At 44.0% G+C, this 27216-nt stretch overlaps 1 protein-coding gene across 8 annotated transcripts in view; it reads right to left on the bottom strand.

Moving 5' to 3' along the window:
* The window catches only part of SLC35A5 (solute carrier family 35 member A5), a 64501-nt gene that overhangs the window by 12515 nt on the left and 24770 nt on the right, over positions 1 to 27216 (bottom strand). For 7 of the 8 annotated variants that reach the window (XM_029603424.1, XM_029603425.1, XM_029603428.1 and 4 more), the window contains 4 exons: positions 19699 to 19797; positions 10909 to 11042; positions 10113 to 10180; positions 7794 to 8565 (listed from right to left, as the gene is read on the bottom strand). In XM_029603424.1, coding sequence (XP_029459284.1) covers positions 7794 to 8565; positions 10113 to 10180; positions 10909 to 11042; positions 19699 to 19797 — 1073 coding nt within the window. The remainder of the gene's footprint in view (positions 1 to 7793; positions 8566 to 10112; positions 10181 to 10908; positions 11043 to 19698; positions 19798 to 27216) is intronic. The other variant, XM_029603429.1, reaches the window with a different exon arrangement.

Consider the following 27216-nt stretch of genomic DNA (forward strand, 5'->3'; position numbering starts at 1 on the left):
TCTCAACGGAGGCCTAAGATGCTTCACTCCCCTCAAAAAATGGACCACATCAGAATGAGACAAGGAATCACCATTTACCACGCCTCTGAAATAGGCAAGAGCCACAACCTGCATCTTTAAGGAATTAAGGGCCAATCCTTTATTCAACCCATCCAGCAAAAAATCCAGAATGAGCGGGATCTTAACCGAGGAAGAACACCACGCTCCTCACACCAGGCCTCAAAAACTCTCAAATCTGCACATAGACTAAGGAAGTGGAGAACTTTCGAGCACGGAGTAAGGTGGCAATCACTGTGGAGGAATATCCATGCTTCAACAGGCGAGCCCTCTTAAGGGCCAAACCATAAGACAGAACAGAGTTGGATCCTCATGAAGAACCGGACCCTGCTGTAACAGATCCATGTGAGGCAAAAGATGAAGGGGAGTCTCCACCAGGAGTCTTTGCAGATCCACATACCATGGATGCCTGGACCAGTCTGGCACCTCCAGCAGTACTAGCCCCCCATGATCTTCGATTTTAAGAATTATCCTGCCCAGCAATGGCCACAGAGAAAGGCATAAAGCAATCTGCCTTCTGGCCAGACTTGTACGAGAGCATCTATGCCCAGGGACTACGGATCTTTCCTGCGACTGTAGAATCGAGGAACTTTCACACTGCAAGAAGTCGCCAGCAGGTCTAGGAACGGACAGCCTCAACGATCCACAATCAGCTGAAACACCTAGTCTGTCAACACCCATTCTCCTGGGTCCAGACTCTCCCTGCTGAGAAAGTCTGCTCTTACGTTATCTTTTTCTGCAATGTGAGAGACCGAGATTATCTGTAGATGTCCTTCCGCCTATTCCATAAGCTGCAACACTTGCTGGCTCTTGGTTCCTCCCTGGCGATTGATGTATGCCGTCGTCGTGTTGTCCAACATCACGCGGACTGCTTCACCCTGCAGCTGAACTGCAAGTATGCCAACCGGACTGCTCGGTCTTCCAGGCGATTGATGTTCCAGCAAGACTCCTCGGCATTCCAATGCTCTTGGGCAGTCAGCTCCTGACAGTGAGCGACCTTACCCTGGAGACTCGCATCTGTCATGAATACCAACCAAGACAGGGAGGACAAGAAGACTGCCTTTCTCAATTGAGCCCCCTGCAACCACATTGGAGGCGATAGCCGATTTCCATCGGCAAGTAGAGCTGCAACGAATAGTCCTGAGACTGCGTGTTCCAACAAGACAGCAGAGAGCACTGAAGAGGACATTTATTTATTTTAACTTTTTTTTTATACCGTTGTTAAGATGGATACCGTCACAACGGTTTACAGTAAGGCACATAAAATAATGATGCTAAAATATATCAAATTACACAGGTGCCATAATGGTTCGGTAACATAGTTTGTAAACAATATTAATTGTTAAGTGTGATAAATCATGTCCAATTTTCACTGTATCCGTTTTGGAATTGAGATTAGCACCACTTCCAGGGTTGCTGCCATCAAGCCAAGCACCTGTAGATAGGACCACACCATCAGGCGCACCTGAGACATCAATTTCTGAATCTGATCTTCCGGCAGGAAACTTTGTCCTGCCCAGTGTCAAACCATGCTCCCAGATATTCCAATGACTGGGATGGCTGAAGACTGCTCTAGACCAGGTTCACCACCCAACAAAGCTCCTGAAACAAGAGAGATCACCGTGTGTGTCACCAGGCAGCTCTCTTCCTGAGTCTTGGCTAGAATTAGCCAGTTGTCCAAGTACGGGTGCACCAAGATCTGTTAAGGACGCCGCTACCACCACCATAACCTTGGAAAATGTTCTGGAGGTGGTGGCTAGATTAAAGTGCAGCACCCGAAACTGATAATGGCACCCCAACACTGCAAAACGTAGAAAATGGTGTCCAAACGTGAAGATAGGCCTTGGACAGATCCAGGGAGGTCAGAAATTCCCCCGACTGCACCACCATTATCACAGAGCATAAGGTTTCCATGTGAAAATGAGACAGCTTCCAATGACGGTTGACCCTTTTGAGATCCAGGATGGAACCCTCCTTCTTGGGCACAACAAAGTAAATGGAATATTGCCCCATACTTTGAGATGTGGGCACCAGAACCATAGCCCTCAGCTTGAGGAGCCTTTGAAGTGTAAACTCCACTGCTTGCTTCTTCTGCAGAGAGTGGCAAAGGGACACCATGAACACGTCCCAAGGAATACTGCGAAACTTCAGCGCATATCCCTCTCCTATCACCTTCAGGACCTACTGGTCCGATGTGAAATCAATCCACCTCTGATACAAGAGAGAGAGAGGCGTCCCCCTATCTGTTGTTTCCGAAGGTGGGTTGGCAAACCTTCATTGGGAAGCTTGGCAAGGTCTGCCACCCGAGCCTGCTCCTCTCTTGGGCTATCTACGACGAAAGGACTGAGACCTACCGAAAGGCCGACCCTCTGTAGAGATGAAAAATCGCTTGAAACCCTGGCGACAACCCCTCATGCCAAAGGGGCACTGTAATTGCTTCCTATCCTCTGGCAACTGAGAAACCGGGGATTCTCCCTACTTACTGGCTAGTTTCTCCAACTCGCTCCCAAACAAGAGCAAGCCTTTAAAGGCATCTTTGTAAGATTAGCTTTGGAGGCCACTTCAGCTGACAAATTTCACAACCAGAGTTGATGCCTGGCTGCTATCACCGAAGCCATTCCTCTGTCCGAGGTACAGACCAAAATGCAGCCTGCATGTGCTAAACAGGCAGCAGCGGGCTCCATAACAGCTCTGGAATTCCCTCCATAATCATCAATTGACAAGATTGTGTCACCAGGGTGCAACAGGAAGCGATCTGTAAAGTCATCGCCACTGCATCAAAGGCTTGCTTAAGGATAGCGCCAATCCTCCTATTGTGCACATCCTTCAAGGCCACTTCTCGCTCTATGGGGATAGTCTTCTGCACAGAAATAGCTCATACCAATGCATCCACTTTGGGAAAACGCAAATGCTTTCTCACAGCTGGATCCAGGCGGTACAGGCCTTCCAATGTCCGACCCCCTTTAAAATTTGCCTCTGGGGCGTCCCATTCAAGATCTATTAATTCCTGAATGGCATCCATCACAGGGCAAAAACAAGATGCTTTACGCAAGGAAACCGAAATGGGATTCTTCTTCAGCTCCGACATGGCATCCAAACCATGGGAAATCAGGGCCGGCAGTTCATCTCTATGAAAGAACCACAACATGGTTCGATATGGTTCCAATCCTGGAGGAATTTCCCCATTTTCCAGGGAATCAGGATCTGCCTCATCATCAGTGCCATCCGGGTTCCTGTCGAGAATACCCGCAGGGAGTAGAGGCGAGCTCCGGCGCTTTAGCATAGGACCAGAAGAGGGAAGAGCCACTGGCTGAGGGTCAGACCCGACAGGTTTGGGTGAAGCAAAGGACTGCATCTGAAGAAAAAAAAGTTTGTATGCCTTGAAAAATTTCCACCCAAGAAAAAGCAGCTGGATCCAGGTCAAGCCCAAAAGGAACTGGAGCTGGGGCCACAGAACTGCCCTCTACTGTGCAAGAGCCAGTCAAGAGAGAACCAAGGTCTGGCATCCCTCCAGCCAAAGCTGTAACCAACCCATCATCAGAATGGGAGGAGCCCGGCTTAGCAAAATCAGAGGAAGACAACTCACCCTGAGCATCCGAACAGTGCTGACACGTTAGAAGACAGGTCAAGGTGAGAAGACCTAATATGACAGGCCAAACAAAGAGAAATGCGCTTAGGCTTCTTGTTTACCGGCACCATCGCGGCGGTAAACATGCATCAGAATAGCTCGCACTCAAAAATGTATGCACAAAAAATTAAGCACCAGAGAAGTAAGCGTGGCAAGGCACACGCACAACTCGTGCACCAAGCTAAAGCATTTAAAACAGTTCAAACGTTATGCACGCAAAAAGGCGCATCCAAAACTGAGCACACAATGCGTTCACAGAGTCGATGTACTGCACACACCGGTGGCCTGTAGAGAGCCGCAAAGCACTCACAGAAGCACGCGAAAACACCGCCGCGGCCTACTACTCAGTGTGCAAGCAAAAAGCATAACTAAGGGGCCTAGCCCACTGGGGCTGCTCAACCCGCAAGGCTGCCCAATTCCCCAACCCCAACGGGAGCGGGAATGAACATTGGGACGGCATGCCGAACATGCAGACCAGAAGAAGTCCTAAAAATCCCTCTATCTCTGTGTCTGAAAGTAAAACTTTTTTTTTTTAACCTTACCTGAGCTCAGCACTTACTGGCTGAGTACAGAGACAGTCTCTGGCTATGAGGAGAGAGGGCATCTGCCATCACTGCTGCATTCGGCCTCCTGAATGTGCAAATAAGTCCATGCTGGGAAGCCCAACTACCGGATCAAGGCACACTGCTGAGGGACCACAGAAATCACCTCAGGAATTCTCACTTGGGGGAGGGACCTTTTGGTATCACTACAGGAGAATGAGGCTCTCTTTTCCTTAAGTCAAATTTCTCCTTCCAAAACACCTGAAGCAATCCCCAATAGGGAGATGCATATCCACCATCTGCTGAAGACGGATAATACTGGCAGGCTGGGGTCACTGCAGGAGCATATATACTGTGACGTCAGCTTGCTCCATCTCCATCTGTGGGCAGGGGAGCATAACTTACCGGTCCGGAGTCCATCTGTCTAAACGCTAGGAAATGGGCTATTAAAATATAAACATCCTCCCTATCAGAGTGGGATGTTGCCACCAGCATTAAAAAGAGCTGTGGGACATCCTGTACTAAAAAAAAAAAAGAGCAGCTTTCTTGATCAGGATAAATCAGAAAACTACCACTCTGTGTCTATCCCATTCCTGGGAATCTCGTAGACAAGTGGTATGTACTCAACTCATTGCCTGTTTGGAAATAAAACTGGCTTAAGCCATGTCAATCCAGCTTCAGATCTGGCTAAGGAATGGAGATAGCTCTTACTGCAGTGTTGGATGACCTCCGTAGAAATCATGAAGAGGGGGGGGGGGGGGAGGAGGTACAGGGGCGGGCGGATCTGCCTTGATGCTGGGGCTGCTGGGTTTCTCAGCAGCATTTGATATTGCAATTCGCACTTATACTCTTATAGTTGGCAAAGGCAGACAGAGGCAACAGAGTGATAGCATGATTGTATCAGACAGACTTGTACAGTTTGCCGGGTCCTCATCCTCATTTTGGGCCCTGCCCTGCAAGGTCCCACAGGGATCTATACCATCACCTGTTCTCTTATTTGCTTGTAGGAGTTGATTATATTTTTTAAATCTTGTTTGCTTGTGGGGCTTGTGCATAAGTTTTGAAAGTAAATTCTAGTTGTTTATTCACTTTTTCTCTCTTCGCCTACTGTTCACTGTTAATGCCTACTGTTAATGTTATTACACCGCTGTTTATTGTAAACCGATACGATATGATTGGTATCATGAGTGTCGGTATAAAAAAGCCCTAAATAAATAAATAAATTTATAAGAGTAAAGGTTTGAAGTCTAAAAAGTTTTGCTCATTTCAGGTAACTATCTAGGAGCTTAGTGTGCCTCTAAACAAAATGGCATTATCTGCAAGTACTTTGATAGTGAGAGAGCATAAGAGAAAATCAGATGAAATCTGATAAGGTTATATAATGCATCAGCAAAAAAAAAAAAAAAAAGGTGGCCCCAATTTTATCCAGGCCACCCCCTGATTTTCTGGGAGCTGCTGTACCCAAACCGAATACTGCCCGAGCTACACATTCACGACAAATAGAGACCTGCACAGCTAAGACTGAAGAAGTGAAGACCTACTTCAAGAGAGACTCAATCTATCTATCCTGCAGATCTTTAAGATTTGTGCCACCTTCCACCGGGATAGCTGTCTCGTGTGTCACAGCTGAAACAAGGGCATCTATATGCAGCAGTAAAAAAAAAAAAAAGGCACTCTCTGACTTCTGAAGGCACTGGATACACCTTGTTCATGGTCTTCACACCTTTGAGCTCCCCCTTCAGGGGACTCCCATTCAGACAAAAGCATTTCAATCAATCATCTTCTGGAGGGAAAAGTTTTAACAGCTTGCAAATTCCCTGGAGAACAGGATCTCAGACACCTCGACCTTGGAATGCAACATTCTGAGGAATGAGATCACCTGGGAATATAAGAATATTGAGGACCACTGATAACAATTCTTATCATTTCTACTGTAAAACTGGCACAGTTGAATGAAATGCGTCAGATCACGTTTTGTCTCGGGGCCCACTTTATGGAATGTATTGCCATGTTATTTGTGTTCACTCGATGATCTTAAGCAGTTTAGGAAGTCAGTTCTTTATAAGCAGGTTTATAATATGTTATGATATCAGATAATTTGTTTGTTTTTATTTTCTGTTCTTGTTTTATCTAATTTGTTTTTATTGTTATTTTACTGCTATTCTATTGTATTGTTATTTTATAATTTTAAGCTTGTTTTGAAATAAGCAAACAGAGGACTATCCTCTTTCAGGTCCTTCTTTGCTGCAGAATCAGGAGATGACCTCGAGGAGGAAACCCCCCACCAAATACAATGTTTCCCTGGCCAAAATATGGGCAACCGGCCATTGAGCCCCACCCAATGGGAAGGAAAGCCCGAGAAAACGCCTCCTTCTCCAGCTCTTAGGACCCCCTCCCAGTCAGGCTTTTGTAAGGCACAGAAGGACTGGTGCAAAAGCATAAGACAGGTGAAAAAATCCCCTTGAGAGGGCTAGGAGATGACCCGCAGAGACAGACACTCACTCTGTCTCCCCCCCTTCCTGGCTAAGATTGGGGATTCAAATAAGGCCAGGATTAGCACCCTCAGAAAGGACACATGGATGGGAAGATCCTGTAACAAGAATTCAAAATGGTGGTTGCTTCCGCCACCACACAGTCTCCAAGAGAAAAAGAGAAAACCTTCACTGCCAAGAGTCCCCCTCAAAAGCCTGCATAACCACTGCAGGGGAAGCAGAGACCCTCCTGACTTTTTCACCTCTCAAAACCTTGACACCATCCTTCCTTCCCACTCTGCTCACATGTGGGACAGAATAAGCCTGCCATGCTGATGCACCGGCACCTGCATCCTCCACACCAGTGGCCTTGCTTTAACATAAGGCACTTGTGGGCCTGCCAATACTCGATTCCAAAGAGCAGCAAATGAAAAACTAAACAATTCTGACAGACCAGCCTCAGAAGAACCCAGAGCCACCGGGTGAAGGAAGGGGGAGAGAGGGAAGAACCTGGCCTGGCCCAGAGAGGTTCAATTCTCACTACCCTCCCTCTAAGTACAGAGCATGGCCACTGGCTGACCTACCCCCTTAGCAGCAGCCTCTCTCTCCTTAAACGCAACTGTAACAAATCCATATTTGGGTGCTAGAGGAAAAAGGTGGTCTGCATGCACAACCTCAACAGCTGAACAAACTGCAGTGTCTTCTTTCCTACTCAACACATGGTCATAACGTTAGCTGACAAAATATTTTGCTTAACATTTCTCAAAATAATGTACAATATGGATACAACATAGGAATAAAAGTATTTGGTAAAGACACCCTGTACACAACTAGGATGCGTAACAAGGCTTTTGCTGATATTCAGTGCTTGTCTACAAAAATTAAAATTTTTTTTTATTTTTTTCAGATTTCAGTACTTTTGGTACTCGATAAATTGTACTGAAATTACATTAACAGCAATAATTCCTACTATTGCACTGAATGTCTTCATTACTGCTGTGATTCATTTCTGACTGTGGTCCAACTCTAACCAACCCTGAGAAATAACAAAGCAAACAAAGAAGCAGAGTCAGAGTTATCGTTTAATCAACTTACCCCATTAGAGCGTTCCCAAATTTCTCCATTTAAAACCTTGGCCCTCTCCTGCTGGCGAATGTGTTCACTGTCCTGCATCTTATCAGCACTGTAAATAAATATTGAAAGTAGCACCACAGGAGCTTCTAGGAAAAATTCCAAGGAAGGCTTGAAGTCAAAGACAAAAAACGAAATAATTGTAATGACGACAGTCCCTAGCTGTGCCATGAGGACATGGTACATATTGTCCCGGAACTTTAAAATAAAGGCCACAGCGAGCCCCATAAATGCAGTAACAAATATGAGAGAAACTGAAAACCAGTTGTGGCCGTAGAAAAATCCACAGGACTGTATCTGGGTTCGGTATTCCGAATGAAGGCACAAAGCAAGTCCGTTGAACAGAACTCCAAAGGCGTAGAGTTTGGAGTTCTGAACAAAGATGCTTTCGGTGAGCTGATCTCCTTCCTTGAGTATTTTCTCATTGTAGATGTTGGCCAACGCAGCAATAAAGCACTGGATTAGTATTAAGAAGTGTCCAAGGCCAAGGCTGAGATTTTTCAAAACTCCTACGTTCATCTTCAAGCTGGAGAAGAGTTCAGTGAAGAGGGAGGAGTTATACACTAGGTTTGGTTTAGTTAACTGGAGACAGCGACTGGAGGGAATGAAGAAAGGGGTGTGATGAAAGCCTTTTCCAGCTGAGTTATGCCGATCATTGTTCTTCCCTGCAATGAGGGCCATGATGGAGAGGAACAGAATCAGAAGAGATGCCCACTGCACAGGAGAGAGGTATCGCCTGGTCAAAGTGGAGATAAAATGGGCAATGTTTCAAATAGCCATTAATGCATTCCCAGAAATACTGCTAACCAAACATACTTGTTTCCAAATTCAGAGTTCTAGAAGCCCTATTGGTACTGGCAAAAAACTGTATTTTTAGGTTACCATTCCTTAGATCGATCCAGTAGAAGGTATTACCTAAGATGATAAATACTGTATATGAGCCTTTGAGATCTCATAGATCCCTTCTTTGTGTGTAACCAGAAGGAAATTATGTGGTGTTCAAAGCTTATGTGCGCCATCATCTTTGGATAATATGAAAATTGGGCCATTAAAAACTAAACTATCAAAGCACCCAGTTTACTCCAGGACCAATGCAGCTGCTTCTTTCACAGAAGTGGACTCAGTTTCTATTTTTTTTTTTAAACTTGTGTATGATTTTCATGCCAGTATGCGGAGCATAAGATTTAGCTTGATTTTTGCATACTCTGGTTCAATACAAAAGAACAGCAACACCACATTTATACCATCTTTTCCTTTTCTCCAAATATTCTTCTCCCTGATTTACTCTGTTTGATAGTTAGCTATGGACCATTAGGTGCAGATGACAATCAACTGCTTTCAAAATAGGTTTCATTTAGTTACTCTAATCAAAAGCCAACTATTAAAATAAAACCAACACAAACACAATAGATAATTCCCCCCAGTTACCTTTCCAAGTTCTTGAACTTGGGTTATCAATAAAGTCTTAGTGCCACTGAAGGGAGGCAGTCAGAGTCGACACAATGGGAATGGCTGCCGTTTGTTTATATTCACAATGAAGAGTCTGGCATTGGAATATGTAGAACTCAAGACTGATACCTAAACTACTGTGCATTAGCAGCAGCAAAGATGCAGCTTGTCAAGAATTGGCTCAGCAGGTGGGCCAAGCCCATTGCTCCAATTTGCATTTTTTTTGCTGCTGCGCCACAAAGTTAAATGGGGAGATCCAAGCAGACTTTTATTTTCCTCAAAGCATGAACTAAAATGTAATTAGCAATTCAAACCTCAAACAGTGACTGAACAACTTCTGCAAGGTTTCTGTTTGGTCTTGCAAATCAAATCAATAGGATTGACTCTTCTTCTTGAGATTCATTACTACTCAAACTATAAATAAATGCCATCCACTGCCATGTGACTCACCAAGATTTGAAGTCTTTACAATTTATGTATTAAAAAAAAAAAAAGAATAAATCAGCAAAAACCTAAACAAAAAATACAACACTAAAATGACACAAATACAATAAAAAGGAAGCCAAAATCTTAAAAAAAAACATTTCTGGACTATATGAAACCAAATCACATTTGTTTAACAAAAATCTTAGCCGGTTTCTCTCTCTCTTTGTATATAAGACAGATAATACTGTCCATACAAGGTAAACAAGACAAGGGGGAGCAGGAGGGAGAAAACAAAATATCTCTTGCCCACAGCAATAGCTGCAAAGGGGAATTTCAAATCTAGGACCAGAATCTGGTGATTCTGCAATTGCACATTAAAATCTTCTGTTCCTTTAACATACAACTTACTTTAGCACGATCCTGAACAGAAGTGCTGTTGCTATAATGACAAAGTTTGACAGCAACACAGCCACTGCCTATGAAGAAAAGAGACACAAAGAGTTCAATTGAAATACCTAAACACTTGCGCAGAATCTACTGGTGCTAGGCCCAATAGAGGGACGGATCTGTAGTATTCGGTGCAATGGTCTTCACCAAGCACGCAAGTGTCGTTTTCCCTGAATCTTCTTCATCACTAATAATCAGCTAACCCACTGTTTACTGCTGGTGAAAGAATAGTCAAGGAGAGGGGCATGGAGAATAATGTGGAGTGCGCACCTTCTTTTTGCCTTAACATACCCTTCTATTTGTAAACGTCAGACTGACTGCCCACAAAGGTGGATGGGACTTCACAGTTCACTAAGCAGCCAGGTGAAAAGGTCCCAAATCACCGTGCAGTGGGTGGAATTTACTTAGAGTCATGTGATCTCTTCTACCCAATTGCGCTACAATTTCAAATGCAGTTTGATACAAAGAAATTATCAGGCAAGGATTTTATATCAAAATGCTAAAGACCAAATCTGTACCTTAACCCACAATATTAAATGACCAAAAAAGAAATGCATTAAAAAGGAGCAACAAAGGAAGAAAAATTCCTTAGCACGGGATCGTAAGTTTTAGTAAAACCTTTACTGGTAAACTCGTTTTAGTGACTCCTTACATTGATGGGAGACTTGAAGTGTGATGGGGTTATTAATTAAAACAGTAAAGAGAATGCTGATGTTCGCTGTAAAATAATGACATATTCCAACAATACACCACTTACAGGCTGAATGTAAGACAACACATAGAAGATTATCAGGTTGTCCAGAAAGTAGAGGAAAGCAGGGATTGACCACTTCATGTACTTTAAAAAGTCCTGTCTGGAGTAGCATCCACAATTTCTAAAGGAACGTCCTTCTGCAGAGAACCAAAGGAAAGACAAGATCAGTGACAGGGCTGGAGGTTGAAATTACAAGTATCTAAACTGAAATTTATTTGCGATAACACAAAGCTCCAAGGACATTCACTGTTGATCTGAATCCATCTATGGTCTAAGCAGTAAAAGCAGCAAAATATGTACTTGGGCTTTGGAGACACTTCCAAAAACAACCTGTTAAAATGAATCTGAAATCCATGTCAGTGACAGGGTCCAAGGCCATGGTTGTTTTTAAACTGAAGAATCCTGATTCCTCTGGTCACAGCCTTTCAGCACCAAAGGACAGAGGAACAAGACATACAGCTCGTTACGTTAGGTGGAGCCATACCCTCCTCAAATAAAGGCCTGTGTTCCAGGGCACCACTGAGGTGATAAATTCATTGAAAAAAAGCTAGCTTGTAACAGCTTTCTTGTTTAAATGTACATGCAAAGCCAACTCAAAACATCTTAAAATGTAGCATGCATTCCACAGCTCAAAAAAAAACAAAACCAAAATGTTTTTGGAGTTTGTTTCTTTGGACATAATGGGGCTGACTTTCAAAGGCTGATGAATACTGTGTACAATACTGGTCGCCGCATCTCAAAAAAGGCATAGTTGCGATGGAGAAGGTACAGAGAAGGACAACAAAAATGATAAAGGGGATGGAACAGCTCCTCTATGAGGAAAGGCTGAAGAGGTTAGGGCTGTTCAGCTTGGAGAAGAGGTAGCTGAGGGGGGATATGATAGAGGTGTTTAAAATCATGAGAGGTCTAGAACGGGTAGATGTGAATCGGTTATTTACTCTTTCGGATAGTAGAAAGACTAGGGGGCACTCCATGAAGTTAGTTAGCATGGGGCACATTTAAAACTAATCGGAGAAAGTTCTTTTTTACTCAATGCACAATTAAACTCTGGAATTTGTTGCCAGAGGATGTGGTTAATGCAGTTTGTGTAGCTGTGTTTAAAAAAGGATTGGATAAGTTCTTGGAGGAAAAGTCCATTACCTGCTATTAATTAAGTTGACTTAGTTTTTGGGTACTTGCCAGGTTCTTGTGGCCTGGTTTGGCCTCTGTTGGAAACAGAATGCTGGGCTGACCCAGTATAGCATGTTCTTATGTTCCTAATTGAGTTAGGCTCCTAAATTGGCCCTTTTGAAGATTTGCTTGGGCTGAGTACCAAACATTAGGCTCCTAGTTTCATTGGGCCCCTAAAAAGTGGATGGTTACAGGGGCAGCAGTAGAGCAGGAGAAAAAATAAGGAGCTTAGCACCAATTTTCAGATCTAGGAACCTAATTTAGAAGACTAAACAATATTCCCTCTAAGGCAGGGCTTCCCAAACTGGGGGTTGGAATCCCAAATGGGGTCACAAGTGCCTCATATGGCAGGGTTCAAGCAACTACTGCAGCAACAGCAGCACTAGTAATGCAAGTCAGCATGGGGCCTGTGATCCAGCACACTCCTGAAGGCCCTGCAGTGCCACTACCCTTGCATGAGTTTCTGTAGTAACAGGAAGCCCTGTGTGAGGATAGATTGGGGCTGTTGTAGGGCCTGTGAGCTTGCATTATCTCACAGACCCCCAATGCTGATTTTCATTAGTAATGCAGCTGATGCCAGCAGATCATCCTGCCTTGGTCCTGCCATAAGGGGAGGGGAGGGCTTAGTGTGAATGGACCAGTAGAGCTGGCCATTCCTCCTCTCTCCTTACCCACCACCGAACCTACCTAAGAGAAAAAGGTTGCCCCTGTCAAACTGCCCCTTTTTTCCACCAGTTTTCATCCACCTCTGGCTTGGAGCCCAAAAGGAAAATGCTGCTGTTGATCCTGGCTAGGGGTATGTTTGGAAAGAGCTGCTTGAAGGGAGGGTTCAGATGCCGGAAGGGTTTGAATGTAGGATCAGGTGGATAGGGAGTGGCCGTGGACTGTGAGAGAAGGAGAATGACAGAATATCAACTGGGAGATGTAAGAGAGGAGCTGGGGGACACGGTATCAGCTGGGAGGGATATAAGAGGACTGAAGGAGAGGCAGTGAAGCTGGGAACTGAGAGACAGGGGATGGCCATCATTTGGGGATTATAAGAAGGGCTGTAGAGGATAATAGAGAGGCCTTGCCAATCTGTCTGGGAGCATGGACCAGTTTTCAACCTCCAAAATTTTCTTGGACCTCCACATGCTTCTCTACATTTACCCTGCAGTTATATATATATTAATGTAATAAAATAAAGAAATAGTTATATGCACTTCAAACTCATTCGTAATAAATACAAATTATCTAAGGCTTACTGATATAAACTGAATACATATAATTGCAAAGCACAGCAGTAAGTGTGCAAGAATGTTCTCACGTCCATTAACTTACACCGTGTAACTCTAGGTAGCCACACCGCAGGATCTGTCTGGACCCGGAGCATCTGGTGGCAAGAGGGGGAAGGAGAAAGAGAGACTGGCAGAGTAGGAGGGCAAGAAAGACTGACAAGGATGGACTGTTGGAGGGAGAGAGAGAGACTGACCAGGGTGGACTGATGGAAAGAGGGAGAAGGAGAGAGACTGGTGGAGATGGAGCAGTGGAGGGAGAGAGAGGGGATTGCTTGGGATGAACTGTGGACAGAGAGAAAATGAGACTAGTGGGGAAAGAGGAAGGAGGCAATTTGAGACCGGCCCACATCACTAAAAGGGAGATGTGGAGAGAGGTTTGGTGATTGTATATAAGTTCTATATATATTTAGAGTGCCTTATTTCCGACCCAATGCACTTCCAGTATAGCCTTGTTAAGTTTACAACGTTATTCCTCTGTCTCCGGCACATTTCTGTTTCCAAGATCAAATAGAAACATAGAAATGACGGCAGAAGAAGACCAATCTGCCCATCCAGTCTGCCCAGCAAGCTTCACACTTCTTTTTTTCTCATACTTATCTGTTTCTCTTGGCTCTTAGTAACCTTTGGTTCTATTTCCCTTTCACCCCCACCATTAATGCAGAGAGCAGTGATGGAGCTGCATCCAAGTGAAATATCAAGCTTGATTAGCTGGATATGTGGCAGCATAGCTTTCTGCCGTTGAAGCAGAGAGTAAATTATGCTGGATATGCGTGATATGTGTGGATATGCTGGATATGCGTGAAGTATTAGTTTTTCTTCTCCCCTGCTGTTGAAGCAGAGAGCTATGCTGGATATGCATTGAAAGTGAATTATGCCTTGAAGGTCACATTAACTATCAACAAATATTGAATAAGCCTAATAATTGGTAATTGAATAAGCCTAATAATTGGTACTACCTATAGCCCATGAACCCACCCCTGGTTTTTTTTGTTTTTTTTAATTTGGAGATGGCAGCCCTCCATCCTTCCACTCCGTGAAGGTGGAACACCAATCACTGGTCACTGGCATCCCACTCCGTGAATGCCTCTGTGGCTACTGCCACTCCGTGCAGTGTTTTGCTGCCTGCTCTTTATACGCATCCTCTAAACCTGTTTTATTGTAACTTTTAATAAAACAAATAACCTTGTTTTATTGTAACTTTTCTTCCTCTTCAATATTATTGTTACAACCCCCCTGTTCCTTGTGAACCGATATGATATGATTTGTATCATGAATGTCGATATAGAAAAGAGTTAAATAAAATAAATATATTTCCCTCCCAAACCCCCAAAATGGTCCTTTTTTTTTTTTTTTTTTAAGAAAACCACCTGTGACAAAAACTATCCTGTTGAATCGATCTTGCTGGGGCCCAATAACTCTCTCCATACCTTCCTGTTACTAAATTCCATACTGGGAGAGGCAGAAAACCCCCGCTATAAACAGTCTGCATCATCACAAGGTGCTGGGCATGCATGTCGGTGGCATCTCTAGACAGTAGAACCACCTCTTAATTATGAAAGAAATCCCAACCAGTTTCAATCATCTAGTAAAACTGCCACTAAAATTATTCAAGCGCAATGAATCAATAAAAATTATTTTATATGGTAGTGGAATGCAATCCCAATATAAAACTTGCATCTCAAGTTCTACCTTAAATATCTGGAGTTCACAGAAACTCCAACAAAGGATGCAGAGCAAACAAGCTCACTTCCCCATACCACTCAGAATAACAAAATAATATTTAAATTCTGATGTCTCCTCAATAACAGCAAAACAAATGCCCTCCACTACCAGAAACATTGTATAATACAAACTCCTGCAAAACAATGTACTCAGAACCTATAGTAAACCATTCCATACCATAACACCTTAACTGCCAGACTCAAACAGTAACAACCTTACTTATAAAAAGGAAACATTGCATATAGTATACCAAGCTGTAAAACATCTTCTATTAGGAAAACAGGCTGTTAAAGATTCCAAACATGCAGCACACAGACAGATCCTTGCCAAATACAGAATAAAGAGACCATAACATAGAAAAACAAATGTGCAGACAAAACCTGAACTGTAAACCGTAAGCAGTGCAGTGCAACAATGCAAAAACAGAAGCATCACTATTCCTTATAAAATAAAATCAAGAAATATAAATCATAGCAGTAAAAACATACTAATAAAAATAAATGTCTTTCAAAGCAGCTGATGAATATAAATTTTGAAATTTAACAAATACAAACAATAATAATTAAAACATCCTCTGCTCTCCATACCTGGGAACTTTTGATGTCCAGCTCTTTCTGACACACTGACACACACACTGACAAACACACACACCCCTTTTCTCACACAAATGCCCTCATACAGCTCCCTCTCTCACACACACATACTTTCACAATACATACAAGCCCACACATGCTCTCAAACACATATATACACGCTGTAGTGAGTATGAAAATTGGTGATTATTTTGTCATAGATTACGTAACACTTATTTATAAGCATAGAAATGCTCTCACTTTTCCTGGAGTCTGCAGGGGAGGGGGGAGCGGTTTGCACAGTATACTTACTCAGGCTGCCGGCTGGATGGGGGCGCACCAGCAGTCTGTAGGGCCTCCTCTTTCTGGGCCGGTGGCCTATCAGGACTCTTCTCTCTCATACACACGCCACACACGTTCTCTCATACACACATCGTGAGGAAAAAGTTTTGGTTTCATTATCTTGCGAGCACTACTTTCTTTGATGGAAAAAAAGCCTATCAATTTTAAGTTCACAGAAACTCAGTCTTTAGAGGGAACACCGGTAGCAGCATGCATACAAAATTTCTCACTAACACACTTCATATTCATTCTCATACTCTTTCACATACCTACAAACTCTTCACTGCCAACCAACCACTGAGAAGTAACACAAACCCTTCAGGGCTCAAACAGCAGCAGCCTATGACATGGCAGCAATGTAAATAATATACTATGCCCTAGAACAGTGGTCCCCAGCCCTGTCCTGGGGGCCCCCCAGCCAGTCGGGTCCATAACATGCAAATTTTCTCTCATGCATATTCATTGTGGATATCCTGAAAACCCGACTGGCTGGGGGGCCCCCAGGACAGGGCTGGGGACCACTGCCCTAGAACACTAATACACCACCTACTGGGATTAACAGAACAAGCCGTACTGCTACAAAGCCCTAGAGAAAACCTACATGCCAGCAGAAATACTGCACCTCAGTTACACATGCAAAACACAGACAGATCCTTACTTCATACAAAATAAGGGACTACAAATTGGAAACAAAATGTAGACAAAAATAAAATGGAAAGCCCTGAACACTGAAGAAAGAATAAAATACAATATGTAACACACATTCTCAATGATAATATACCAATCACTAAAAATTCAAAATAATCTTTTTTTTTTTTAACCTTTGTTGTCTGATCTTATTTTTCTAATTGGTTGGTCCCAGGCTCTTCTTCCCTCTCAGTCTTTTCCCAATTCCTTTTAATGTCTTTTTCTCTCTCTCCATCTGTCTTCTTCCCTTCCTCCCTCACATATTCACTCAGGCTCTTATTCTCACATGCTGTATCTCCCTCACACACAATAACATCCCCAAGGAGGCTCTCGTCCACACACCCTCACCCACCCAAATCCCAGGGAGGCTCCCGTCCAGACACCCTCACCCACCCAAATCCCAGGGGGGGCTCCCATCCAGACACCCTCACCCACCCAAATCCCAGGGGGGGCTCCCGTCCAGACACCCTCACCCACCCAAATCCCAGGGGGGGCTCCCGTCCACACACCCTCACCCACCCAAATCCCAGGGGGGCTCCCGTCCAGACACCCTCACCCACCCAAATCCCAGGGGGGGCTCCCGTCCAGACACCCTCACCCACCCAAATCCCAGGGGGGGCTCCCGTCCACACACCCTCACCCACCCAAATCCCAGGGGGGCTCCCATCCACTCACCCATCCCACAAAGGGTCTCATTCTCTAACACACACATACCCCACTATCCCAGGAAGGCTTCCATGCATGCATGTGCACACACACACACACACACACACACAAACCCACCCACCCACTGAGCCACCAAGAAGGCCCAGTATTCTCTGTTTTTTTTCATAAAGGATATCAGCGTAGGTCCAGCTGCTGACCACCATTAGTGTTTGGCCATACACTCTGTTGTGTTATCACCTTTGTAACTTGCTGACAGCTTGAGCTATAATTTTCTGGTTTGTAAACACAAAGTCACTTTTGAGCTGATATATTAAAAAAAAAAAAAAAAAAAAAAAAAGCACACACACACACAACACAAAGGCTGAACTGCAAAATTAGGGCCCTAAATGAAGTAACTATTTTCAGCTAAACTTAACTGTTCCTAAGTCTTTTTGAAAATTCACAAAATTTAGGATCCTAAAAGTTAGGCTCATCACCCAGTAAAAAACGTTGCTAGCTAAAATGTTTTTGATATCATAAGGTTTGGGGCTAGCTGCACAGAGCGACAGTTACTACCTTTCAGGCCGATTCAGTAAACCGCACGGGAGAGCCGGCGCTCCGAGGAGAGCGCCTGCTATCCCGACGTGTGCACAGGCCCCTCTCCTGGGCACACGATTCAGTATGCAAATGAGGACCCGGGGTAATAAGGAGGCGCTAGGGACACTAGTGCGTCCCTAGCGTTGGTTGTCGAACCCACTGACAGCCACGGGTTCGGAAAACAGACGCCAGCAAAATTGAGCATCCGTCTTCCAACCCGAAGGCTGCAGGCAGATTTTTTATTTTTGGGGCCTCTGACTTAATATCTCTATGATATTACGTTGGAGGGTATACAGAAAAGCAGTTTTATTTTGCTTTTCTGTACACTTTCCCGATGCCGGCCGAAATTAACTCCTGCCTTTGGGTAGGCATTAATTTCTGCACATTTTACTTTCTGTATTGCGCGGGACTAACTAATAGGCTTATCAATATGGATTTGCATGTTGCGGGCGCTATTAGTTTCGGGGGGGGGGGGGGTTGGACGCACGTTTTCCACGCGCTATTATCCTTTACTCTATAATGGGTAATAATAGCGCGTCAAAAACACGTATCCAAACAGGGGCTAACGGTGCGCTCAGCCTGAGCGCACCATACTGAATCGGCTGTTTAAGAGATATAAGGGAGTAACCTGCACAGAGTGGTAGTCGCTACCTTAAGCTCGCTGGGCAGACTAGATGGCCCCATTTGGTCCTTTTCTGCCATCATTTCTATGTTTCTACATGCAAACTTGCTTTTGCCATTGACAAGCATGTGGGAGTCCAAAGATGAGAGTTGTAAGCAGAGCAAACACAGACAACTTGGCCCCATCATGTAAAACAGACTAACTGGGTGAACAGGCAGTGCAGAACTGCTGATCCCAAAATTAGTGACTCCTTGGGGTCATGCTGTCCATTCAGTAGTGGGATGTGAAGGTGTGCCCAGATGACAAAGTAGCAGCTTTCAAATGCCTTCAACAGAAGTGGCCCTGAGATAAGATCAGCCACTGACGTTACCATGGCTCACTTCATGAGCCATGACAGAATCGGTTACCTGTAAGCCAAGTAGTGCAATAGGACAGGCTTCATTTGGCAACTGCCCTTCCTAATCTATTAGAATCAAAGGACATGAATAATTGAGAAGCTTGACAGTGAGCTTGGGTCCTCTTTAGGTAGTACCAGGATCTCTTACAGCCCAAGGCGTGAAGAGCTCACTCTCCTCTTTGTGCATGTGAACCTGGAAAGAATGTAAATATGAACAATAGCTCGATGAATGTGAAACGCCAATACCACTTTTGGAAGGAACTTGGGGTGCATTTGAGGGGCTGTCAAGTCAGCAACAGAAAAACAGAAGGAGCAATGAAGAGTAAAAGAGAACTAAGACCAAAACCCAAACTTTTTTTTTTTTTTTTTGGAGAGAGAGACTGTGACATGTCTGTGCGATAGCTCAAATGAAGAAAGGCCAAAGATCTCACAAGGCAGCGTGTGTACGGAGAAACTCCTGCGAGTGCTCAGCAAAGGCTTTACTGAGCTCTGAGATGATACCATTCCTGCATTATGGCCATTTCATGCCTGCTTATCAAGAGAGAATAGGCAAGTTTCACCCACTGTCACACGCTCAACAGTCCAACACAGTGCAAGATTTATGTTCTCGTGCTGTAAACCTCACAGTCAGAATGTTGCTAGCAAAGAACACTGCTGAGTAAATGACAAGGCCATGAACTTGCACAGCATTTTTACGGGTGAAAGGAGGAGACAAAGCAAGGCAAGACATGACCACAGGGAAGCGCTCTGGAAGGAACTTACCCCGCATCATCACCCAGAGAGCCATTACCATACAAACTGTCATCTTCACCACCTCCGTGCACATGTTCACCGTGGCAGGAAGATAGTCATATTCGTTCACTGTGAAATGCAGCAGAAACAAATATACCTAAATAAGCTTCATTTACACACAAAGCAGACCCTTCACATGTTGAATAAATAATGGGCAAGCTGCCGGAGCGCACTGTACTGTATCGGCCTGAAAGAATGAACAGTGAGAGTCAGGAATCCCAGCAAGAAATTCTGGGGTAGGGTATACTTAGGTCACAAAGCTCAATTAGGAAGATAAAATCTTGTACATTACTTCTTAGGTTGCATATCTAAACTGCCATCAGATAAATGTCAGACTGAGCCCAACACAGACCAGAAGACATTATCATCCCCCTCCCTCCAACAAAGGCTCTATTTTGAAGGGGAAGGTTTTGCAGATTATTTCCTCTCTCAGCATGCAGATACAGTCACCTATTAAGAAACTTTACTTTTCTTTATTAATTATGGTCCTCAGAATTATTAATTTAAAAAAAAGATTTATTGCCTGCACTCTCCCATTGATCTGATCGAGACAGGTTACAGAATCAAAACATCCATAAATAAAACAAATATATAAAAAAAAAACCCAATCCCAATGGAATCCACAGTATCACATGAAGCAGAACAAAATATAAACATTAAAAGGACAGAAACATAGTTGACCGCGTGCCTAGTATGGAACAAATATTGCAAAAACTGGGACCCAACATGCAAAATGCATTTTTCTTAACTAAAAAGCCTCTTGGGAAAGTTGTATCTTCAACTCCTTTTCAGATCAGTAGTCTGAGGCATTCCAGGACAAAGTTCCATAATGTAGGGCCTCCTACGAAGAAGGCCCAGTCCCGTGTCTCGGTTAATTAGGGAAACTGTTTTTTTCCTGCTAATTTTCATTCCTTGAGGTCCACAGATCAATCCCGACGCATGAGTTTTTCTCCCCTTCCAGCAGATTAAGACAAAGAAAAACTTTAATGAAACTGTGTCACCTGGAGCCTCTCAGTATAACTGAGGTAAGACACAGTTAAAACAACAATCCTACTTCGCAACGAGCAAGGGGAAGGTAAGCCCATAACTCCGAACTCTCACGACTTTAAAGGAGATTGAAAACTCCCTTTAACCATAAACTTTTTCCTATTTACACACAGACTAAAGTGGTCTTTTCAGAGAGGGCGGGGCACTGGACTGATGTGTGGAACTTAACGAACAAAAATTAGCAGGCAAGAATCAATTTTCATTTCCTTATTGTTCCCCAGATCATTCCAGACAGATGGGATGTACCCAAACTCCCCTAAACTGGGCAGGAGTCTGAAAGATACGCTCACAGGCACACTCCAAGTGCACTTTCCTTAACAGCCAGGGTAGGATTCTGGACTGATCCGTGGTATTCCAGGAATGAAAATTAACAGATAAGAACCAATTTTCCTTTCCTGTTCACACCCGGATGTACCCAAGCTTCCCTAACTAGGATGGGACTGCAAGAATCCCGCCCGAAGAACACGCTCACCAAAGCTCATGGCCTCTGGAGCCTGGATGTCTAAATAATGTCTGGTGAAATTGTGCAACAACTTCCAAGTGGCCGCCCAGCACCTGCTGGCACTCAGCCCAAGAAGCCGCCTGCAACCGAGTACAGTAAGCCTTCAATCCCACCGGGACAGTTCGCCCCTTACAGCCGAGCCTATAGCTTCCTTCAACCACCAATCGTGGATTTTGAGGCTTTCTGCCCCTTCCTAGCCCCACTCTATAGAACAAAGAGATGGTCAGACATCCAGAAGCTAATGGTGATTTTGAAGTAAGGTAACAGAGCCAGTTTTACATCCAAAAGCCGCAAATCTCTCATGCGTGGCACTGATTCGTCCAAATTTGGAAAGATGGAAGCTCCAATTCTGACTCAAATGGAATGTCGATACATTCTTCGGGAGAAGAGAGGGCACTGTATGCAATGAGTCTGAGATCTTCAAAAAGGGATCTCTACATGACAATGCTTGAAATTCAGAAATTCAGGCTGTACAAATCGCCACAAGAAAAACTACCTTCAGAGATCCTTTATAGTTGCCCTCCTTAAAAGCTCAAATGGTGCCGCACACATCCCTCTTAGGACCAAGATAAAATTCCAGGAAGGACATCAGAGGACGCAAATGCTTTGCCCCCCCCCCCCCCCAAGAAATCACACCACATCCAGATGAGCGGCCAAGGTCACGCCACATACCTTGCCTCGAAGACAGCCCAAAGCCACCACCAGTACCTTCAGGGAGTTAAAGGCCAAACATTTCACTAACTCTTTCTGCAAAAAAGGTAAAATGTGTGCCACACATACCTGAGTAGGTTTTTACTTCCTGATCTGTAAACCAGGACTCGAAGACACTCGAGATCCTCATGTAAACCAAGGAAGTGGATGGCCTTCTAGCCTGCAGCAAGGTGAAAATGACATCATTCAAATATTCTTTCCCTCTCAAATGCTTTCTCTCAAAAGCCAAGCCGTGAGACAAAAGCTATCAACCTGATCCGAAAATACTGGACCCTGATGAAGAAGCCTTGGTAGATGCACGAGATGCAATGGTCTGTCTACTGCCAGATTGATCAGGTCTGCAAACCACAGCTGGCATGGCCATTTTGATACCAGCAGAATCACCTTTACTAGAGGATATTCTATCCGTCATAACACCATGCCCACCAGAGACTATGGAGGGAACACCAGGAAGAATCCCTCAGGGCCATGGCAGAACCAGGCTTCGACTCCTTCTGCCCAGTGCTCCCGTCTGCAACTGTACAAGCGAGGCACCTTAGCATTCCATTGAGACGCCATCAAGTCTAGGTGGGGAATGCCCCGCCTGCGATGGAGAAAAACCATTGTCTCCTCTGACAGTTCCCACTCCCTGGTATCCAGCTGCTGTCGACCGAGAAAATCTGCCTGAATGTTGTCCACTATGTGGAACGCCACTAACGCCGTCAGATGCCATTCCGCCCAGTGAAACAACTCCTAGGCCACCGCCCAACTCTTGATTCCCCCTAATCTATTGATGTAAGCCACGGTGGTCGCATTGTCCAACAGGATGCGCACCAGGCGATCGTGTAACAAAAGCAGAAAGGTAAGCAACACGAAACGTACTGCCCTCATTTTTAACCGATTGATAGACCAGGATGTCTTGTCCTTGGACCACTGCCCTGGCACACCACACCCCATCCGAGAAGACTGGCATCCGTGGTAACTACCACTCAGTCCAGAATATCCAAGTCCAACCTGCAACTCAGATGGGCCCGACCAACCCACCATGAAAGAACATAAGAACCTAAGAAACTGCCATACTGGGTAAGATCAAGGGTCCATCCAGCCCAGTATCCTGTTACCAACAGTGACCAATCCAGGCTACAAGTACCTGGCAAGTACCCATTCACTAAATAGATCCCATGCTACTGATGCCAGTAACAGCAGTGGCTATTCTCTAAGACAACCTGATTAATAGCAGTTAATGGACTTCTCCTCCATGAACTTATTCAAACCTTTTTCAAACCTTTTTTAAACTCTGCACTAACCACATCCCTGGCAACAAATTCCAGATCTTAATTGTGTGTTGAGTGAAAAATAATTTTATCCAATTAGTTTTAAATGTGCTACTTGCTAACTTCATGGAGTGCCCCCAAGTCCTTCTATTATCCGAAAGAGTAAATAACAGATTCAATTTTACCCGTTCTAGACCTTTCATTATTTTAAAGACCTCTATCATATTCCCCCTCAGTCGTCTCTTCTCTAAGCTGAACAGTCTTAACTTCTTTAGCCTTTCCGCACAGGGGAGCTGTTCTATCCCTTTTATCATTTTGTTCGACTTTCTCTGTACTTTCTCCACTGCAACAATATCTTTTCTGAGATGCGGCGACCAGAATTGTACACAGTATTCAAGGTGCGGTCTCACCAGGGAGCGATACAGAGACATTATGACATTTTCCCATTTTATTCACCATTCCTTTCCTAATAATTCCTTTTTTGACTGCCGCAGCACACTGAGCTGACGATTTCAATGTATTATCCACTATGACTCCAAGATCTTTTTCCTGGGTGGTAGCTCCTAATATGGAACCTAACATCATGTAACTACAGCATGGGTTATTTTTCTCTATATGCATCACCTTGCATTTATCCACACTACATTTCAGCTGCCATTTGAATGCCCAATTTTCCAGTCTCGCAAGGTCCTCCTGCAATTTATCACAATCCGCTTGTGATTTAACTACTCTGAATAATTTTGTATCTGCAAATTTGATTACCTCACTCATTATATTCCTTTCCAGATCATTTATCAATATATTGAAGAGCACTGGTCCAAGTGTAGATCCCTGAGGCACGCCATTGTTTACCCTTTTCCACTGAGAAAATTGACCATTTAATCCTACTCTCTATTTCTTGTCTTTCAACCAGTTTGTAATCCACGAAAGTACTCCGCCTCTTATCCCATGACTTTTTAGTTTCCTTAGAAGTCTCTCATGAGGAACTTTGTCAAACGCCTTCTGAAAATCCAAAATACATTACATCTACTGGCTCATCTTTATCCACATGTTTATTAACCCCGTCAAAAAAAAAATGAAGCAGATTTGTGAGGCAAGACTTCCCTTGGGTAAATCCATGTTGACTGTGTTCCATTAAATCATGTCTTTCTGTATGCTCTGTGATTTTGATCTTTAGAATAGTCTCCACTATTTTTCCCAGCACTGAAGTCAGGCTCACTGGTCTATAGTTTCCTGGGTCACCCCTGGAGACCATTTTAAATATTGGGGTTACATTGGCCACCCTCCAGTCTTCAGGTACAAAGGATGATTTTAATGATAGGTTACACACTTTAACCAATAGATCTGAAATTTCATTTTTGAGTTCCTTCAGAACACTGGGGTGCTTACCATCCGGTCCAGGTGATTTGCTACTCTTTAGCTTGTCAATCTGGCCTACTACATATTCCAGGTTCACAGTGATTTGGTTCAGTTCATCTGAATCATCAGCCTTGAAAACCATCTCTGGAACCGGTATCTCCCCAAACTCCTCATTAGTAAACACAGAAGCAAAGAATTCATTTAGTATTTCTGCAATGGCCTTATCTTGCCTAAGAGCCCTTTTAACCCCTTGGTCATGTCAAGAGACAGAGAAAGATGAAACTGCTCCAACAATGGATTCCACCGGAAGAGAACAGACTTCTTCATAGGCTTCATGTGTGCAGAGGCCGAAGGAACTAGTTCCAAAGTCAATGCCATAAAGCCTAGAACCTGGAGGTAGTCCTAGACCCTGGGCATCATAGTGTTCAAAAGCCTGTGAACCTATATCTGCAGTTTGAGTATGTGATCCTCAGAGAGAAAAACCTTCCCTATCCTGGTATTGAAATATGCTCCTAAGAAATCCAAAACTGGACACGGGATGAGATGACTTCACGAGATTCACAACCCAGCCTAGTGACCTCAACTCCTGCAGGACTTAAACACAGCCTGTCTGCAAAGGACTTCTGACTCTGCCCAAATGAGCAATTGTCTAGATAAGGGTGAACCAGTATACCCTTCATTCTGAGCACCGCTGCTACTACTACCATCACCTTGGTGAAGGTACGTGGAGCCATTGCCATTCCAAAAGGGCACAAAACTGAAAATGCCTCCTGAGGATCATGAATCTCAGGAATTGGAGATCCCAGCGGATTTCTATGTAAAGGACACCTTGGTCAAATCTAGCGAAGCCAGAAACTCTCCTTTGCACACTGTTGCGATGACAGAGCGCAGGTTTTTCATGCAAAAATGAGGAACCGAGACCCACACTTACCTTTTTTAAATCCAAAATCAGACGTAAGGCCTCTTCCTTTTTTGGCACTATGAGGTATATGGAATACCTTCTGGTTCTTCGTTCCCCCATAGGCACAGGAATGAAGACTCCCAGCCTCTACAAACGATTTATGGTTTCTTGGACCACCTTCTTCTTGTTGAATGGGGCACAAGGGGAGACTATGAACAAGTCTCGTAACAACCAAGAGAATTCTAACGCATAACTATCTCCATCGTGATTTTGGCCCATTCTTCATAAAACAGAGTCAGATGTCGTCCGATAGAAGGAACAGAGGAGTGGACCGACTTTGCTTCATTGAGAGGACTTTGCTCCATCAGATCCCTAGCTAAGGCCATCCTGGTTTGGTTTTCTGCCCCCTTGTAAGGACTAGCCCCAGGATTGTTGTCTGCCAATGCCTTGTCCCTAGGCTCCCGGCATAGGCCTATTCTGTCAAAACCTCTTATTTGGTCAGAAATTGGGAATGCCCCAAAAAGGAACCCTTGCCTCCTTTTGGCTTATCCTCTGGCAACCTATGCTCCTTGATCTCACCAAGACGCCTGACTAGCTCTTCAAAGTCTTCTCCAAATAGGAGTTTTTCCTTAAAAGGCAATAATCCCAAACGCAACTTGGACCAAATATCCACCGATCAGTTCCTTAATCAAAAGAGACACCTGGCCTAGATTGCCGACATCATAATCCTCGAAGAAGTACCATTGCTGCCTCCAGACAGACCACCTGCTTAGCCTCAGATGCAAGGTAATTAAACAGAGGGAAATTATTTTTATACAACTCTCTGGTATCCTATAACCTAATTTACTTCACAGAGAGACCACATACATCATAATATAATTTATTATTTATTTAGAAAACACAAAATGTTCACCTATCTAGACATTTTAAAATCTAAACTCACACATTCAACAATGTTGAATGTGTGAGTTTAGATTTTAAAATGTCTAGATAGGTGAACATTTTGTGTTTTCTAAATAAATAATAAATTATATTATGATGTATGTGGTCTCTCTGTGAAGTAAATTAGGTTATAGCCTCAGATGCAGACATCAGCCTCATAGCCTGCAATTGCATCACCCAGCGCAGGCTAGCCCTCTGCATAAAGCTACTGCAAACGGAAGCACATATGGCTAATGCAGACACTTCAAAAATCTTTTTGAAATTAATTTCCAATTTTCTGTCCTGCATTTCCTTCAGTGCAGCTGAACCAGGCACTGGAACGGCAGTCTTCTCAGTGAACGCTGACACAGATGCATCCACTTTTGGAAGCGCCAAAAGCTCAAGCCTGTCTCTAGAGCATCCCACTCTCTAACCACTAGCTTCTTCACAGATTTGTGAAAGAGAAAAGCTTTTGCTGGACCCCTTAAGCCATCCATGACTGGATCTACCCCTTTCTTATCTGACTTCTCTTGGGGAAAGCAAATGTTGCTTACCTGTAACAGGTGTTCTCACAGGACAGCAGGATGTTAGTCCTCACATATGGCTGACATCACAGGATGGAGCCCAATCACGGAACACTTTTGTCAAAGTTTCTAGAACTTTGACTGGCACCTACTGGGCATGCCCAGCATGGCACTAAACCTGCAGCCAGCAGGAAGTGCCAAAAAAATAAAATCAGAAAACGTAACGAACCTAACACCGCGGGGTGGCGGGCGGGTTTCGTGAGGACTAAC

This window comes from Rhinatrema bivittatum, chromosome 5 (genome assembly GCF_901001135.1).
Source record: "Rhinatrema bivittatum chromosome 5, aRhiBiv1.1, whole genome shotgun sequence".
Lineage (NCBI taxonomy): Eukaryota > Metazoa > Chordata > Amphibia > Gymnophiona > Rhinatrematidae > Rhinatrema > Rhinatrema bivittatum.